We start from the raw sequence: 19,356 nt of genomic DNA, 5'->3' as shown, positions 1-19,356 counted from the left end.
TTCGAATGGACAGGAAGTAGTTTAGAGATTTCAAGAGAACAAGAGAAGCTTTCGACAGAATTATAGGTTAAATAGTTTTAAAAAAGCATGATCTGATTACTTAGTGTCAGAGTAGATGTTAGATTGAAAATTGAGGTCAAAAATTGGAAAAAAATTTCGATTCGAGTTATGACGCAGTAAGTCATTTTAAAACATAAATACATTAGGATTTTATTTTTAATCTAGAGAAATGTTTAATCCAGGAAATTATATATATATTTATTTATTTCTCTCTCTCTTTTCCTTCTCCTCCCTCTCTCTCTCTTTCTCTTTCACGTTCGCGAATATGCAGTATTTCTAGTTGATTTTCTGGACAAACAGTAGGAAGCAAAATTTACTTGCAAACATTAACGTTTTAATTTTACCTTTGAATTGAAATTCTTTAAAACGTTCATTAAAACGCGAAAGGGTAATGCTTTTAACGAGTATATACGAAAGAATAAAAAAATTTATTCCGGAAAAAATATTTTTAACTGAAATTACGTACGTGTACACATACAAAAAAAACTCTGTATACACACCGTTGTTTTTGTTTATCCGATAGTAAATCGCTTATTAGCGAACAAGAGCGTATTTTAGAAACTTTTCAAAAGTACATAACCTCTTTGTTATTGTTCGCTATTACGTTCTTTATTCTAACAAAAACATTTCCGAGATCGTCATTGACTTACAATCTTTAAGAAATAAGAATATTAATAATAGCGAACAATAACAAAGAGGTTATGTACTTTTGGAAAGTTTCTAATGCGCGCTTATTCGATAATAAGAACTTGTTTATGAAAATGTTAACTCGTATTCCTTCTCGCGCTATTTACATGAAAATTCGAGAGAGAGAGCGAGCCAAATTTTACGAGAATATCACATGGCCGATAATACGCGGGCAATAAAAGACAGCCGCGACATTCATCGATGAAATATAGGCGAGCGCATCAGCATTCGCAGCCTCGGCAGCGGCCAGGACGAAAAACAATCTCCCCGATGTTAAAGCCGTTTACGCGCGTACGAAAGCGGAATACTCCGAGCTTGTAATCCGAGTGGATAATGGACATCGAGCGCGGGAAAAAGAGAAAGAGAGAGAGAGAGAGGGAGAAGGAAGAGAAAAAAAAAAGAGATCCATACCTTCTCTCTCGCTGCCGAATCCCATCCGCGGAGGGTGATGGCGATGGTGGTGGATAGAGGTGGCGAGCGGCGCAGCCAAGAGAATGAAACGCGGGGAGGTGAATCAGTGCGAATGGAAGTGGCCGTTAGGTCGACCGATCGCGTCCTACACGCGCGCACCATCCGACGTGCCGGTGGTGGAATAGTCGCGCGGCGCGACGCGGCGCGGCGCGGCGCGCGGCGACGCGGCGGCGCGAAGATTGCCGAGTATTGCCGAGCGCGGCCGAAGCGACGAACCCTCTGTCCTCGCGGCGTAGCGTCGCCCCACCACATCCAGTCGTACCGCGAGTGTCGCTCCGTGCGTTACGTATGTGCGTAGTCCCGTGTGCGTTTCTCCCTCGTAACGACAACGCGTGAGACGAGGGCCGGGTTTACGAAAACACGTTCGTTGTATCGCGGGGCGCTCGTCGGCGTCTCGTTCTCTCGCTTCCTGTCTCTCTCCCTCTCTCTCTTTTTTTTCGTCTCTGAAGTTTGTCCCTCGTCGAAGCTTTCTTTCGGGAAGCGATCGGCGATCGCCGAGAAGTTTGGCGCCGTCGGTGGACGGCGGCGCGTTTTCCCTCCGTTCGACTTGTACCGCGAAGAAAGGAAAGAGCGACGGCAAGCTAGGGGAGCGTATGTTGCGTTCGTGTTTCACGAAGCAAGCGGACACGAGACGACGATCGACGCCCCGTCATCGGTCGAAGTGTGCAAAGTGCGCGAGTCGACGAAAAGGCGAGAACGCGACGACACCGGCAACAATCGTACCGTACTGAACGTTGCCGTTGAAGCGCGTGTCAGTTTCAATTCGGGACAGGTTCAGGCTCCTCGATCCGAGATCGTGTCGTTGCACGTCGCGAGTAGTCGAAATCGGAAGCATCGAGGTCCCGTACGATTTATATCCGTCGACTTTTAACGGACTGGCCGCGAGGATCGCGGAAACGCGCGAGCGGCAACCGGAAGCAAGTGGGGGAGGGGGCGCGATAACGGGGCGAGTGGTCGCGCGAACATGCATTCCAGATGGACGATGACGCCGCGACGTCTGTAACGGTCTCGCCACCGTCAGGTATCTCTTATTGTTATTATTATTATTATTATTGTTATTGTCACCGTATTATCGCATCGTTCATCTACGCGAATTCGCCGCCGCGCGGGTTATGACGCGCCGCGCCGCTTAGGGACGCTTCTCAAGCGCGTACCTAGGGAGATTCGCGAGTGCGTGTGCGTGTGCGTGCGTGCGTGCGTGCGTGCGCGACGACGACGATGAAGACCGACCCATCGGCCGAATCCTGGTCGTCGGTCCCAGGCAAAGGATCGTCGTCCTGTCTGGAGGCGTCGATGCCGCGAAAGTTTCGCGATGAGGCCCGACGCGCGGGGACCGCGGGCCTCAATTGGGCGATGTGTGCCCTCTGCCTGGCCAGCCTCACCGTGTCCGGCGTGCTCTTGTACCGCGAGCTTGGTCTCGAGTCCAGGATCGCGAGTCTGGAGGCACGCTGCCTGCGCGTCGAGGAGTCATCGTCGCCGGTGGACGTCTTAGTGCAGAGGCTCAAGTCGGAGGTGCAGGAGCAGCTGCGACAGACGCAACGAATCGCCCCAGCTGAGGTCTTCAGGCCCAAGCGCGAGGTCTCCGATGCGCGATGCAACTGTCCCGCAGGTAAGTGATTCTCGTTTTGAAAGTCATTCGCCGACAACGCGCGTCTCGTCCTTGCTTACACTTTACTGGCTCCGAGATGTATCATTGACAATTGTGTGCATGGATTTGGTAAAATGCTCCGATTATTTCTTTATAAAAATAATTATGGAAGCTTGTAGATGAAGAAAAAATTTCAGTCGTCGTGTTGTAAGTTATAAAACGTTACATAATAGTAAATAATCAATGGAAATTATTGATTTTAATATTCTTAATCTATATTTTTTGGCGAAAATAATTACAAATATAGTTATCGAATTCCAATTGCTATAATACTATAGATAGCATAAATATTATTACAAAAGGTAGCATATAATTTCTGAATTATACGTCACTTAATTATGAATTATTGGAACATATACTGTGAAATAATTAAAATTTTGACATATTCATTTTAAAAATTTGTATCCTTTTTATAAATTTTTTTTCACTAAAATAGTAATGAATATTTATAATTTGAATTTTGATATTATAATCCAAACTGTGAGAATCATAATTTCATTCGGAATGTGAAAACGCTCGGTGATAGTTAAATATACGAATCGATATGCCAGTAAAGTGCTAATCTCCAAGGACGGTCGTGCTTTACATAGGCAATTTACAGCGATTCCAAAATTGTAGCAACATCTAGACTTTGTCGTTTTAGTAAATTTAAACTACCTGGAACGAATTCTTTTTTATGGCACATAATCCATGTGTTTTAGAAATCGTCCCGGAAAGGAAATAGGCAATAAAAGTTTTTCGTGTAACCATAAGTTTTGGTTTTCTTGCGAAAATCTCAGATAGTAAAACCCGAGTTCCCGGTTCATTTCCAGTAAAACGGCTTTCTCATAATAACCTTGCAAAGAGATTGTAAAGATAAACCGAAGAGAGAAAGCGTAGGCCGTAAATGCTTTTTCTCCTATTAATTCAGTACTATTTAAACGTGATAGGACTTTTGAATATAATAATAAGTGTAGTCAAACTTTAATATTCGTTCAAAAAACAAATTTAATTTGCTACGAAATTTTCGCGTTGTCTCGTTGATTTTTGGGAGAAATACAATAGTTTTAAAGTTATGAAAAAAAAAAACAATACATTCCGAATCAAGTCGAAATTGTCTAGTTGTCAATTTACTGCAAATCTTTTGCAATTAGCGAATTGTGAAAAATAATCCGACCTAATATCATCATGTGTACATTTACATTTTTATTACAATGGCAGACTCGTAATTTCATTTTGCCAATTCGACGTCGCGTCTAATATCGCTTGCGTACAAAGCACGTTGCGCCAGTTTCCGTCGCACATCTTTTGTTGGAAACTCTATTCTACCAAGTGATTTTCCGCAAACTCCGTGGTTTGCCTGCATTTCTCTTTCTCTCTCTCCCAACTTTTATTTATGACAAAACAAAGTTAGCAAAAAAGCGAAACGCAAAAGCGTCGGAAAAAATTGTGAATCGCGAAGAATCGCGGTACGAAAAATGCGCTTCAAAGAATTCGCGGCTGAATCTCGTTTCTGGATGTGACGGTTTCGGATGAAGCGTCTCTCGCGTCATTCCGATCGCGCGGGTGCCGAGCAAATGTCATCGTGCACTTTGAATGGAATACGAGAGGCGCTCCTTCTCTTCTCGGAGCTCTTATCTCGCCCGTCAACATTCCATTCGCGTGAGAGCCGAAGATCGCGACATAGAGATGCATCTTGTGATGATCGTTGATCGACTAATACGAGCCGAGAGAGATCGTTTGCGTGTCGACTTGGTGAAATCGACTTGGTGGCTTTGTGCACGAGACCTCTTCCTGTCATTAAGACAGATGCGCGATTGCTTCATTGCAACTTTCATCGAGTCTTGGCGGCTCGATAGTTGTTACAGTAATTGCGCTGTGTACTCGCGTCACGATAATACCACATACGTGTCGGTTAAATGCGAGAGAGCGTTGTGACGATGAAAAAGTGTAGCGAAAATATCTCGGTATTTATTTTGCTCCACATATGTTTGTATCCTGTTTATTTTATTATAAGCGCCTGCATTTTTCGACGATCGATGTTTACGCGTATTCCAGATATTTGATGGCAACGAATTAATGCACGAATAAATATCGAGATAAAAAAGTTTTGCGTATCATTATGAAAATATATTTTTATCATTATGAAAATATATTTTTCATCCTTCAAGCGCCATATATGCATTTTTTACGAAATACTTAACAACATTCGAAAAAAAAAAATAATAATGAATATACTTGAAAAGACACATATATTCCGAAATTTAACGCAGATATCCGAACGATATTCGTTTTACAACGAATGGGCGAGAAAATTCCTACGCCATAAAGCCGGAACCTGCAACTATCGCCAAACTATCGAACTCGCAGCGGATTTATGAGCAATAAACGCAGTCTTTGATGGTGCGCTTATATGGAATAAATGATATAGCTTTTATGATGGCCGATGATGCAATCCGCTTTCCTTGCGAAACCTAGGCGATTTTCAAAAAACGCGAAAATATCGACCTCTATCTCGGTCCTTTTACACAACCGTGCACGAAAAAGCGGTAGGTAGCTCGCTAATTGCAATAATTACTCCATTGTCGGACACTACCGGAGTCCGAGGTGGAAACTATTTTCCGGCAAAGTACGGGACGGAAACGGAAGCGCGTATACGAGGGAAGCGCCGCACCGGCCGGATTAATTCCGCGCCTCGCTCCTGTACCCGTAGTCCGCTATCTCGTCGACTCTTCCCTCTTTTTTTTTCTTTTTCTTTTTTGTTCTCTCGGTAGCCGTACCTTTTCCTTATCGCGCATCCTCGGCACGACAGGCAACAAAGAAAGGGAGGGAGAGGGAGAGAGAGAGAGAGAGAAAGCCGAACTCTGTTGCCGTTGACTCTCGCGACGGCGTCCCGAAATTGAGACGTGCGAGCTGACGCACCGGCATCATAAATCTTTGCCCTCCCTAGCGTAGCTGGGCGAGGGCGAGGGCGGCCGTATCTATCGCGTCCCTCGCACTCGTCAGTCCCTCTCCCCCTTTCTGGTCCCGGTCGACTCTGTCTACGTGGAAGTTGTACGGGTAGAGTTGCGCTTCCACTATCGCGAATATCCGTGCGCGCCGCGCGAAGCGGGCGGAATCATCGAACTTGGAGGGGGAGGAGGCGAGCTTCGGGGAAATAAAATTTTCTCGGAAACGAAGATTTTTATTTATGATTTTGATATCTTATTCGCGCGAAATGCAAGAAATTTCAACGCGTCGTGATTCGCGTAACATTACCTGAAAACGCAAACTTTTTATTATTGGAAATTTTCTTGGCGCGAAATGCAATATAGATCGCGTAAAATATCCCGCGCGTGGAATTCCGTACGAAATTCTATATTATTGAAATTTCATCGTACTTTACGATCGAACGATATTGTTAAAACATCGTGATCGGAAAATTGGAAAGTATATCGTGGAGCGAGACAAGTACATCGTTAACTATCCTTAGCGAGTTTCAATTTTATATAACAGAAGTAATAGCTGGTAAAATACGAAGTTTCGCCATCGGGGTTTCGGAGCACACTTATCGTCGATTCCACTTGGCCGTTGTTGCCCACTTATGTACTATACCACTCGCGGAGCGAACGCCGTAATGCGATTGGCCGTGTGACAAACGATGCGTGGTCGGACCATCGCGATCGAATCGTCAGAACGATTGGGTCAAGGGGGACGAAAGGGGAGGAAGAAACGTATCTCTCTGAAAAGGACACGTCGGTAAGAAACGACACGGTCCCGAACGAGACGCCGCATACTTCTCTCGTTATATGCGAGCGTTTTTCCACGCCTCGGGGAAATCGATGAACGTCCGAGGACTTCTCGTTTCTCTCTGTCTCTCTCTCTCAACGCGATGATACGCATAGCCGGGGAGATCTGCCGTTAATTCGCGCCATTTGAAATCGAATCGAAAGCTATTCCGCAGATAGATTACCTTCGTATGCAGTTCGTACGCTCGAAAGAACGTTGAATAGGAGAGAATAGAATCGTTAGAGCGAACATGCCGCGCTTTGTCCAGTTCGACACAGTAATGGAGCAATCATGTTGCATCTTGGAGAGAATTTTCATTTCTGAATTCGTCACGGACGAGAGGAATATTATTTATAAATCAGGGTCAATGCACAAAACTTCCTTTCCGTTAAGAATCGATACGGCTCGTTAAACGCATATATGATGCACGAAAGACTGGAGTGAGAAGTAGAATTTGCGTGGGTGCAATAATCTTTTTGAAAATAAAACACAAGAGATACCACTCTATATGAAAATATTAAATATTGAATTGAACGTATATATTGTTGACGAAATTGGACACGAATTTTTACTCGTTTTGTAGTTATTTTTATTTTTTACATTAAATTTAATCCTTGATATTTTTTTCGGTAATCGACCATTTTACCAAAATTTTATAAAAATAATCTACATGAATTAATTCAAGAAAAAGAGCGGAAGAGAAATTTTATGAAAATAATGTTATTTCATCAAAATCTTCAAAATTTTAGCGTCTTATAATGAAGAAATTATCAATATTTTATTATTAACAAGAAAACAAGAAATTCATCTTACAAACTGAACCTTAGACAATGTTCTCGACCTTTAAAATATCATCAATATATTCGCACACATAGACAAAAGCAGACATATCTGGAACATCGGAATTTCCCGTAACATATACGTTGCATAATCGATGCGCGATGTCGTACGTCGCGTAACGTGTCACGGTCGAAGTGGAGCGAGGAGATCTACGGGGTTGCACGTAGAAAGATCAAGGTCGATTAGCCGATCGCTCGTTCTCGGATGTCCCGAGAAATTGATGGTCGCTCGCAAACTACGTCGATGAACCGCCTACTCCAGCTCATACATGCACTTCTAGTCTCTCTGTCCCTCTCTCTCTTTCTATCTCTCTCCCTCTCCCTCTCTTCACTTTCAACGAAATTACCATCTACCTCGGTAGATGTACGGGAAGGAGGAGGATGATGCATTGTCCTAGCAGCATACAGGTAGCGTACACCAGCCAGCCACCAGGAATATGGACGTTTTCCTGCAGCTCTCTCTCTTTCTCTCTCTTACCCTAATAGAAATTAAACTTGCAGTATCTCGCTGACCGAAGATCTTCGGACCGTTTATCATAGAAAACGCGACGTGAAATTATGTTTCCCTCAGGAAGGAGGAGGCGAAGCGCGAGTTAAACTCCTCCATTGTATCTTACGAAGATAAAACGACGTAAAGTTGTACATTCGTCCGGTATAAATAAGGCAAATATCCGGCATATAATTACACAAAAAGGGCACGGTATTACAGTGATAAACGATGGAATTCGCGCCAATTTCCTCCGACCGATATAAATTATTACCCCTCGATAAAGTTGGAGTCGATTTTTCCTCGACAAGAATGCCAACGCAATTTATAGTTGTTTGAAGCGATCGGCAAATTAAACTTCTTTCGGAAAAGAATAGATAGCGCAAACTTTTATCCTTCGGTTACATTGAAGGGAACTTCATTCTCGTAGAATCTTCATTTGCGGCTTAATTAGGAAGGCTTTTAACGTCGTAAACTCGTTAAATCAGATAGCTGTCGGGAAAAATTCCACTGCAAATTACTCAGTGTCCTTCCGCAGGAAGAGAACAATGTCGATAATCGCGCACGATATCCCGTATTTCACATAAATGCGTCTGCGAGGAAACGTATAGCAGCCGGATAGTCGAAGAAGCGTCTCTCATCCTGCATACGACAAAGAATAAATACGATATCTCGCATACAGATCGCCGCAACGATAAAGAAGCTACAGTGATCGAGAGGCGGGGTTGACATTGGAAAAATTGATCAACTTTAGCAAGTTCCATCGCGAAGCGACAGACATTTCCTTCCGGCTGGATGCGGACAAGCGACACGTTGCGCGCGTTCGCTTAGACCCAAATTACCGACTACTACTCCGAAAGTACTTCGCGGTAAGGATGGGGGCGATGTCACTATATATGTACATACACCTACCTACGTGGTTAGAGGAAGATATAAGGGAGTAAGGTTACGTAATGTGCGTCTTCTCCGGAAAACTTTTAACATGTTATATTTCGCCGTAGGGTTTATAATACATGCTGCCCGTCGGAAATATCTTGCTCTTTCGCAAAGTTTCTCCAGAAACATGATCGATTATTAAAGAGAACGCTAACAAAGAAATTTTACCAACTACTGCTGAAAATATATTTGAATTCATATAAGTTTAATGCGCGCGTAATTTTGTAGAATACTTTAATACTGACAATGAGAGAGAGAATCAAGATAATGATCATTATATTCGTAATTAATTTTGACAATTACATTCGTTTCTGTAACTTTAAAATGTTATATTTTTTACGTTTTTAATGTGAAATACATTTGTCAATCTTTTTCTACTTGGATTAAATATAAATTTAATATAATCACAAAACAAAAAAAATTATAGAAGAAACGAATATGTCATATTAGTTTTTCCATCAGATTAAGAAGCAATTTATAATTAAATACTATCTCTGCGATTTCTTGATATTGTATATTATTTTTTACATGCATTTTTTGGTAATTTTTTCCATCTTTCTCTTTGTGCCACTGAAGAAATCATTCATTTATTAATTTTCTTTATTTATTCAGCAAAGTTGCACGATAAGCTCTAAGAGGGAATAATCTTACCATTTTATGCATGACTCGATTCTCGAGTGAACTTTGCAAATTGCGAACTTGTCCCTGGTTTACACGAGGAGATTCTCGTATCGCAAGCGAATTACCGTCACCTTTAATCCACAATGAGTTTGGGCAACGCTGCTGAGGCAAGGTGCGACACGTCGCGGCGGAAACCCCTCTGTCCTTCCCTCCTCTCTCCCTCTCCCCCCCCCTTATCGACGAAACTGCAACAAATTGAATTCCGCGTTCGGCAACGCGAGAGAGCGGTATGTATGTTGGCTCGCGAAAGTTGGCGCGACACGACGCGGCGGAGGCCGGGTTGGTGCGATTTACGATTGGCGCCGCACGTGTGACAGAGCCAGCTGGAAGTTTATATCGGCAAGAACCGCGCCATCCGACAAAACTTATTACCACCGCCCGTCGCGCGCCCGGAAACTGTCCTTGTTTCCGTCGTACGATGCTTTTACCGGTATATTTGCGTCCTTCCTCTTTTTTTCCCGCCTTCGTTCCTGGCCGAAACACGTTCGAAGGTTGCGATCGATTCGCAAGCGGGGCGTGTCTCTCCGGCGAGCTTTGCCTCGACATCGATAGATTCGAGTCTCCGTTAAATATTTGGACAATGAGAAAGAGAGAGAGGGAGAGAGGGAAAAGGCTTTTCTTTGAGGTCCTGGGAGGAAGCTTGAAACCGAATTGAGGACGAGAAGCCTGGAACATGTGAAATACCAAAATTAAAGATCTTTACTGTGATCGGGTAGAAACGTGATGGTATAGGGATTCAATCAATTGTTCGGATTCTTCAAGTGAGAGAGCGATTGATGGTAAATAAGAGAAGAAAGAAGGAATCCATTGCACACTTTTATAGTTTTAATTTCTTGAGAAGCTTTAGATAATAACGTTTTATTCTTTATTTAATTTCAAATATACTTTTTATTAACAGAAAGTATTTTGAGATTTACCAAGATATGAGATTTAAAAGTTGCATCCACTGAAAAATTTATTATTAATATAATAAATAATTTGCGAGTAATTAATCAATAGCTTGGTTATAAAAATTTCTTTTAAAAATCTATAGAGAAAGAAAAGAAAATTGTGTTATCATTACCTACTTCTTCTAAGATATTTTTATTTATCTTATTAGAAGTTACGCTGAAAAAATTGATATGGCAGAAAAAAATATGGCAATTGGACGGTAGATATATCGAATTGCACGTCGGTTTGAGAATATGCTTTTGTCATTGGCATATACAGATGGATGGGCTTTTACCGAATTAACAGTACCGATAAATCCTAGCGTGCACGAGAGATAAATAACGCTTCGGATCGCACGACGCGACGAGCGAATTCCGGCTGTAGCGGAATTCGTCTCCGAGCGATTGGTACTATCGCTTCCCGTATCGACAACTCTGGTTAACAGATGGCCTCCGATTAACCCAGCCTCGGTTAACTAATGACACCCATTGGAAACGGGCTCCTGTTCCTCTCCTTTCCCTCCCCCCATCGTCCTTACTACCACTTTTATTTCTCGCCGGGATTTTACGTCAGGTTTTCGCGGGCGCACGAGTCGGCGAAAGAAATGATACACGTGCGCGTCATGAATTTTATGATTGCAATTAATTTTAATATCGCCGAATCTCGCGCGCATAGCCCCTCGTTTCACAGGCACGCAAAAATTCTGCTCGTTTCATTTTGTAATTATTTCAAATGCGCAATCGTCTATCGTTCTCGTTTAAAACACTATTAAAATATCGATATAAAATGCATGACTGAAACTGGGTCGAAATGAAGCGAAAAATTTGATATTACCGTAGCTTCTCTCGTTTTCCTCCTTTCTATTTCCAACAGTTGGAAATGCGTTGCAAAATCAGAAAAGACATGTATAATTTACTTGTTTTGTATGCAACGGGGTCTAAAATATATGAGCATACCTTATGCCGTATTTGTACCTATTTGCGTGTATATGTATGAAACATTTATGTATTAAATCTAGGTAATATTTAACTGATAAATGTTACGTGAAAGAACAAACATTACATTTTATTTGATCCTGCTTCGTCAAATTAATATCGTAAAAGTTTGTGCTACAAATGTGACTCTATGTAATTATTATTCTTAAATTTTTTAATTGCAGAGTCGGTTTTATATGGTTTGAAGTCTCCTAAAACGATATATATACTGACGACATTTTTCACAATTACATGCGAAGTAAAACATGCATTTTTTTTACTAGCTTGCATTTATTTATTTCTTTTAATAGCACGACTTTCTTCAATTACAAGTTTACGAAGCATTTAAAAACTTCGTAGAGAAGGGAATTAAACTTTAACTTTGATCGATTACTCGAGGAATCAGAGGTGCACAAAGTAAAATGTCTTTAACTATTCACGCGAGCTAAATCTAGACTAACCCATCTTACTCTGGCAATACAATCTTTATGATGAGAGATGAGATCATTGATCCTTCAATTTCGTTTCATATGCATAATATTAAATAACATATCATATTCGCATATGTATTCATATCAGTATATTAATTATTTCGTACATATCAAATATGGAATTTTATAATTATCAGCTACATTTCTACTTTTTATTTTTTCTAGTAATTATTTATGAAAATATTTTCTTTTGCATACGCCGTGAATACGTTGCATTGTCGTTAGAAGATAAATAGCGAATTCTAAACTTACGAAAACATGCGATTATCTAAATGCCAGATGTATTATGTTTTACATAATTAAATGTAAATGGCATGCGCATTACAATGTACGAGTTATAACGTTAGTCGCATATATTGTACGATATATTTATCTGAAGAGCAAATTATATTTAAAAACCATACGATGTTAACATCATGTATAATGTCACATCTCGATTATAACTTGACTCTCTGCGCTTGCGTCCTTTCTGTGCACAATTCTACGTAAGAATAAAGGTTGTGATAATGATAATTAAAGGTTAATACGGACTCCTTTCCTATCGCTTTGGATGGGAACTCCTCATCGTATCGACGACCTCGGTTAACCCGTTCACCGTTGATTAACTTTCAGACTATTCTATTCGCGCTTCTGCTCTTTCGGCTTAAACCGGGGTTAAGTCGAATCCGCACTCGGTCGAAGCGCTTCTTGGCTGGGTTAGTTTGAGGTCGACCGTCCTTCGTCGGGATACATTTACTGTGATTCCATTCGTGCGTTACAAAGATGGAACTTCTCACGTTCCGAAGGGAAACGGATTGCAAAGGGAACGGCAAAATGCGCAACGATTGGAATTGACGCGAGGGAAGAAGGAGCTGCGATGTAGTTACAGGGGATGAATTACAGAAGCGAAGGATTAGTAGTATATACCTTGGATCGAATTTTCAAAATCGTTGGAAATTGGGATGAAAACCATCTGATAATTACGCGATTTTTTCATATATTTTTTACATTTTTACACGTCTGTAAAACCCAGAATTAGATTACATTTATATACTTTTATTGAAATGTGATTCCTTAAATCATTCTATTTTCGATGTTATATCGTTTCATAATATTTATATATCTCGAGGTTGAAACTTTTCGAAAAGAAATCGATTTATATTCCAATTGCCGATACTTTTGCGATCCATTCTGTATAAATGAGAACGCCTGTCGTGAAAGGGAAAAGACGGAGGGATAGTAAGAAGGGGGAGAGAGAGAGGGACTGGGAGGAAACACTCGGCTCGGAAGTCGTTGAATTTGCATGAATCGTGGCCGGTTGTTACGTTTCAATGCCCGCTTGCCTTCCGCTCGTTTAAATATCGTTTAATTAGTCGAAACGACTGAGGGGCGGCGGTATCCGCGTGCAAAACGCGAGTGGTCCATCAACGATACGAGTTGTACATGGCCGCGGGGAAGGAAATATCTCTAACGACAATTATGTAACTTGGGTCGCGCGATCGACAGAATTGATGCGTACTAACGAGATCCGACTCGTTTTCTGCATTCTAGATGAGAGAAGAAGAGTGAAACGTAATGAACCCGGCAATAATTATTTTGCAACCTTTCATACGTGTTATATACTACGTGATTCTATTATTTTATTTCTTTTTAAGATATTTGAATATATTAAGGAATGAGAAATAAAAATATATTTCAATTAAATTATTGTAAATATGAAGCATAATGTAAACATAATCTACGGCGATTAATTTTTTACGACTTTCCATTTATTTATGCAAATGGAATCGAAACAAAAAAGATTAATACTCTAGCGACAAATATAAAAATGATAGTATTTGACATTTCCATTAAATGAGATAATGTATTTCATGTTTCGTACCTCTTTATTATTGAAATATTGCATACCAACTAAAATAATTCTGACATAAACTAGAAACTACATACATCAATTCGCTCACGAGAAATAGATTTATTTGCTGTTTAATACGTATTAATAATTAATAATATAATTAAGCCGCATTATGCGAGCTTGAAACGCGAATGACGCGAAATAAACGGCCTGATAACGAAGCAAAACGAGAATTCGCCGCGATATAAACGACATTTCGCCGTGATTCGGCAACTCATTTACTCCATGAATTTATTCTCTTTATATGCGCTTTAACTCGCCGCCGAGCACGCTTGTGCGAAATCGAGCGAGAATAAATCAGTGCACGCATCGCGGCGTAAAATAAGAATATCCGGTTGTGCGGTGAATTTTTAAATAGAGAGATAGAAAATGAAGAGACATAATTACGAAGTAATTACGACAACGCGATAACGCTGGCTAAGCATTATTTTTCAAGTACGGGGGCGGAGTATCGGCTTGACGGTCAAAGGATAAACATGGGAGAGAACAGCGACGTTTCACGACGTCTGCGTGGCGCATTAGCATGCATCGCGCGAATATAACATAATTAGAGATGAATCGCACGCGAATTTCAGCGAGCAGCGCGAACGATCACGCGGTGATGTTTCTCCCTGATTCGACCTGACACCACGCGAAACGTACATGTGCGGAATGTACAGAGAGAAATTTTGATTCAGAAACTTGTTACTCGTGTGATATTAAGTGATATTAGATGAATTGAATAAATATAGATATCTCTAGGTGTGGAGCTTTGATGAAGTTACAAATTAAAAGTATCTTGTGGAGAAAGTATCTTACGTTATAAAAATATATAAAAGTAAAAAGGCGATTTATTACGATCTTTTTTTTTATTACTAGAATATTTCTATTTTATTCGAAAATTAATATGAATTTTAGGACGGCACACTTAATGCACGTATTCAAGAGAAATTCACGCGACGTTTCTGTTTCGAATCACCATTACAATTGCTTTTCGAAATGTGCGAACGCGCGCGCACAATATGTAGGAGGCGCATTGAAATTCGGAAGTCAATCATGCAAAGTACATAATGATAACGACTTGGAGCAAACCAATCCGCGGTGAAAATCAGTCTATCGCCACGGAAGCAATCAATAAGGTAATGAATCGCGCATGCTGCACTTGGCGACGCGATAGCCGATGCCCTTTCACGAAAGCGATAATGACGCTTCGATGATATTTGCTAGGCACTCCCGTTAATTGCGACGCGATATCGATCGCGCCTAAAATACAATAGTATTCTAGAACGATTACCACTTTGCGAATTTTCTGACTCTCTCGAGTGCGGAGGATATATTTTTCATTTTAATAAAACATCGAGAGAAAAATGACATTTGTGCATAATCGATCGAGTGTCAAGACAAAGAATTAAATTTTAAGCAGATTTTGGGATGACAAAATTTTCTTCTTTATTTCAAGAAAGATTTGCTTGAAAATAAATTTTATTTCGAGTTATTACTTAACTGCAAGATGTTTAATTAAAAAGTAAGAAAAAAAAAGATCCCTTGCATTAAGTAAAAATTAATATCGAAAATTATAATTGATTTTAATTAAAATTTTCATGACAGTCTCTGGATACTCATTTGATAGACGCGATATGACACCGACGCGTTGTTTTGCGGTTTATAAAATCGCTAGAACGCACGTATGTAGATTGTTACGCATGGAAGTCAAATTATGGTTTAACCAGCGCGGCCGCTTTCATGCGCGCCGTTTGTCGTTAATTTCGCTGCAATTAGTTTATTTATGATAGTCGCATGTGAAAGCGAGGCGTAATCGTCCGTGTTACTCGCGTGTTGCCTCGACACCGGTGAATGCGTCACTGCCAATTGAGATCTTCCTCTGATCTTACTCAAGTCAATGCAAGTTTTAAGTCTGAAAGATATAGTGTAATATATACATGTACATACACACAGTATCCCATAGTTACCGGTCTCTCACGTACTTTCTTTGAATCCAATTTGAGGGAAAATAATTGTAGAAAAAAATCTCTTCGGGTTAAAAGTTATTAAAATACTTGAATCCCTTGGAAGGAAATAACGTTCAATTTGAATTAATCGAAAGACAAGATTCCGTTATCCGAGATATTATCGGTGCTTGAGCGAAACAATTTGAGAAATGTTCGGCAGGAGAGATCCTTGGCCCTCCTATCCCAAAACAATCATTATTCTTCGCGTCCAAGAATCGTACGATTCAGCATCGCGAAACCCGAGATGCTCTCGGAGCGTCTCGATTCCGCGACGACGAATCCGAGAGCTCAGCAAATTTCAGCGGCGCGAATTATTATCGAGGTCGGGGAGACAAATGTTTCCTTCGGGCCGCGTTTCCTCGGTCGGGCGGGCGGTATCTAGACAGGCTATCTTTCCACTGTCTCGGGTAACGCAACCCCGAAGGCATAACAGTTTCCTCCACGGCGCGATAACGACGAGACGAGAGGAGATGAGACGAGAGGAGACGAAGAGGAGGCGCGGGTCCCGAGTACAGACGATGTTGCGCGCGCTGACAGGACCTAGCGTGCAATAGACTGTCCGTGCAATCGCGCACTATTCATCGATCATCAGGGACGGCGGATCGTTTCTATGGCTACGGCGCAATCGATCGATCGGCCGTTCGACGTGCGGCTATTATATGCACGCATCGAATCCGCGCGCCAACTGTTCCTTGGAATTCGTCGATGAGGCTCAATCTATGCCGAACATTATTTAATACACGGAGAATGTAGGTTAACGTGTAAAGTATGGAAAAATGGAAATGCATTTTCAAAAAATGAAAAAAATATAAATACATCTCGCAACTACGATATTTCTGGACAGTTTGTCCAACATTTTTCATATTTTTGCTTATTTAAATATCCTGAGATCTCCATTAATTAAAAATTTCATCGAATGTTTAATTAATGTTCAATATTAATGTTCGATATAAAAAATATATTAATTACTTCTCTCGCGAGAAATAATTATAATAAAATGAAATCTACTTGGGTGAAATATTAAATGAATAAGATTTTATTTTAAAAGAGCGGGTAACACGGCTTTCATGAGAGGGATGAATCTATCCTAAATTTGGTTATAAAATGCATGCATGTGCAAGAGGAATGTAATAAATCTGAGATACTTTGCATATCGCTTACATGTATAACTTATGTGACTGATAAAATGTGGGATAATACCACATAGTATAATGATATAGCTAGTAGAGCGTTCCGTTATGTAAGTTGTACTTGAAACAATTTGACTCTTGCGGCTCACGGTAATATATGGCATACGTAATTAGAAATGAAGCGTAATTATGAGTGTTTACCGAGGCGCATACCGCAGGACTTTATGGCGAACGAAATAATAGTCTCATTGTGCTCGATCGCGTGGAAAGGCAGTCCGATCGTTACTCGATAGCCGGCTTCGTGAGCCATTATGATAATTCGAGACCTCAAATAACTATTAGATAGACATCTCGGCGAACCGTAATCAATTAATTTGCGTCCCGCAAAGAATCACTGAAAGCAAATAACGTGTCGCGGCGCATTTCATCATAGCTTCACGCAAAACCGTGATTTGGTTCGCGGCCATTGCTCGCGTGACTCGCACGGTTCGGCCCAAGTATCTTACTGTATGAACGCTAACATCGTGTAATTTGAAACTTTAAACTCGCAATTTACCGATAAGCGTTACGAGTGGCGAGCCCAATTAATTTGCATATTGCAAAAATCAACCGACGACAAGTTACAAATCGAGTCATTTCGATCGGATCGCGTGCGTGTTTGAGGTAATATCAACGAAATCCGGAGGCTACAAAAATTTACGGTCAAGAGAAGAATTCTAATTAATTCATACTAATTATTTTGAAGAGTACGAGTTGCAAACTCCAAATCTATTTGTTTATGTGTGTGTTCGCGCTGATAAATAAAATCTACCTAATCCCGAATTGCGCGTAACGAGAGAGGATCCCCTACATAATTCAAATTAATCTGTAAAAGTACCGAGAACTTGTTGTTAATTCGAAGTATATACGAAAACTTTCCTCGCTGGCGCAGCGCGCGATTAAATAATAATAATACCTTCGCGAATATATTTAGAATATATACATCTCGCGTATACATTTCGCGTCGGTGGCGAGATACGTTGATGCGAATAAAAATCAAGGCGAACCCAAAGCCCGACTGGCATTATTTCATCGGGATTCCTCCCGCGGTGATTGTTGGACTCGCGATCATTGTTCGGGACTCGCCTTCTCTTGCTCGCAGCTGCAGCTCGCGAAATGCATACCTCGATACGGAGAGGGATGAGCGGCTACCACATCGGCATGCAGCCCGCACACAGACGCGCGCTTAGGTATGACGCGCATGTTGTATATCCCGGCTATTGTGCATTAATACACGTCGCGATTCTCAGCGGCACAATTTCGAACGTATCGCGCGCATAATTTCAATATCCAGAATCAACGGACAATCCGTATTCTGTCAAAAACGAGTTGCGTTATTTCAAATCTTTCTGCGATTTATTCGAAAATACTGGAAATTTTAATCTTTAAATCATACAATTTATTTTTTTTTAATTATAATATCACCATATTATTATACCATATTATATTTTTTATAATATACCATATTAATATATCATATTATATTTTTTTAATTCTTATAATATACCAAAAAGATAGAGAAATGCATAACGAGAATTAAAAAATGTATCTTATATAATGTATGTAAATTAACAAATTATCTAACTTGGCGAGAGAGCTGTGATATTAACAACGGGATGCGCATATTTATACACGTATTATCTAGACTGTGTTAGTTTTATATTAACTCGAGCGTCGACCTGCAAAAGAACAAAGCGACAGCAATATTCTACCCTCATGGCTTGGAGTTAATGGCAAAGTAATCCTACGCGACACACCCTTATTTTAAACACACCCTTTCTTCGAGGGGTCTTAACCCTTTGGGGCATAATGCTCTGTTTTATGGCAGCTTATTTTCAGTTATATTCGTTCGGTTCTCTCTATTTTGCTTGATAAAAATACTGACATTTTTGAGAAAGAGATAAAGTAAAGAGATATTTAATTTGTTGAACAGTAGTTATATTAAATAACAGAATAATTGAATTAATTACGCTAGTTTATATAGTTATGATGATTAATTTCTATCTGTAAATATGAGATATTTAGTTACAAAATTGTTTATTATACATATATCTATACGTACATCTTTTAATATAATATTGATCTCAGGACAGATTAAACATTCGGTCTGCAAAAAACATCATAAAATTTATAAGCAAAGATACACAAGCAACATACACATATATAACTTACAAAGTAATCTATAAACAGAAGAAAAATATATGATATAATTATGGAGCAATTAATAATTTATGTGTATACAATAAAAGATATAAATCATAATTGCATATTTCGCTTTAAAACCCCGTGTAAATTCTGCTAGGAGCAAGAATTATGCTCATACGAGATAAACCTGCACGAGATAATCTCGGAATTAG

The 19,356-nt window shown here is 40.3% G+C and overlaps 1 protein-coding gene across 19 annotated transcripts in view; it reads left to right on the top strand.

The window, feature by feature from the left end:
• The first annotated feature begins 1,320 nt into the window (after window positions 1-1,320).
• The window catches only part of LOC145962768 (uncharacterized), a 138,542-nt gene continuing 120,506 nt past the window's right edge, over window positions 1,321-19,356 (top strand). For 3 of the 19 annotated variants that reach the window (XM_083084094.1, XM_083084093.1, XM_083084096.1), the window contains exon 1: window positions 1,328-2,827. In XM_083084094.1, the coding sequence (XP_082940220.1) occupies window positions 2,437-2,827 (391 nt within the window). In that variant the 5' untranslated portion in view covers window positions 1,328-2,436. Of the gene's footprint in view, window positions 2,828-19,356 lie in introns of all 19 variants that reach the window. The other 16 variants (XM_083084102.1, XM_083084104.1, XM_083084090.1 and 13 more) reach the window with 12 other exon arrangements.

This window comes from Camponotus vicinus, unplaced genomic scaffold, assembly GCF_025532165.1.
Source record: "Camponotus vicinus isolate PSW18456_S1 unplaced genomic scaffold, iyCamVici1.0 SCAF_12, whole genome shotgun sequence".
Classification (NCBI taxonomy): domain Eukaryota; kingdom Metazoa; phylum Arthropoda; class Insecta; order Hymenoptera; family Formicidae; genus Camponotus; species Camponotus vicinus.
This window is presented reverse-complemented; position numbering and strand designations above follow the sequence as displayed.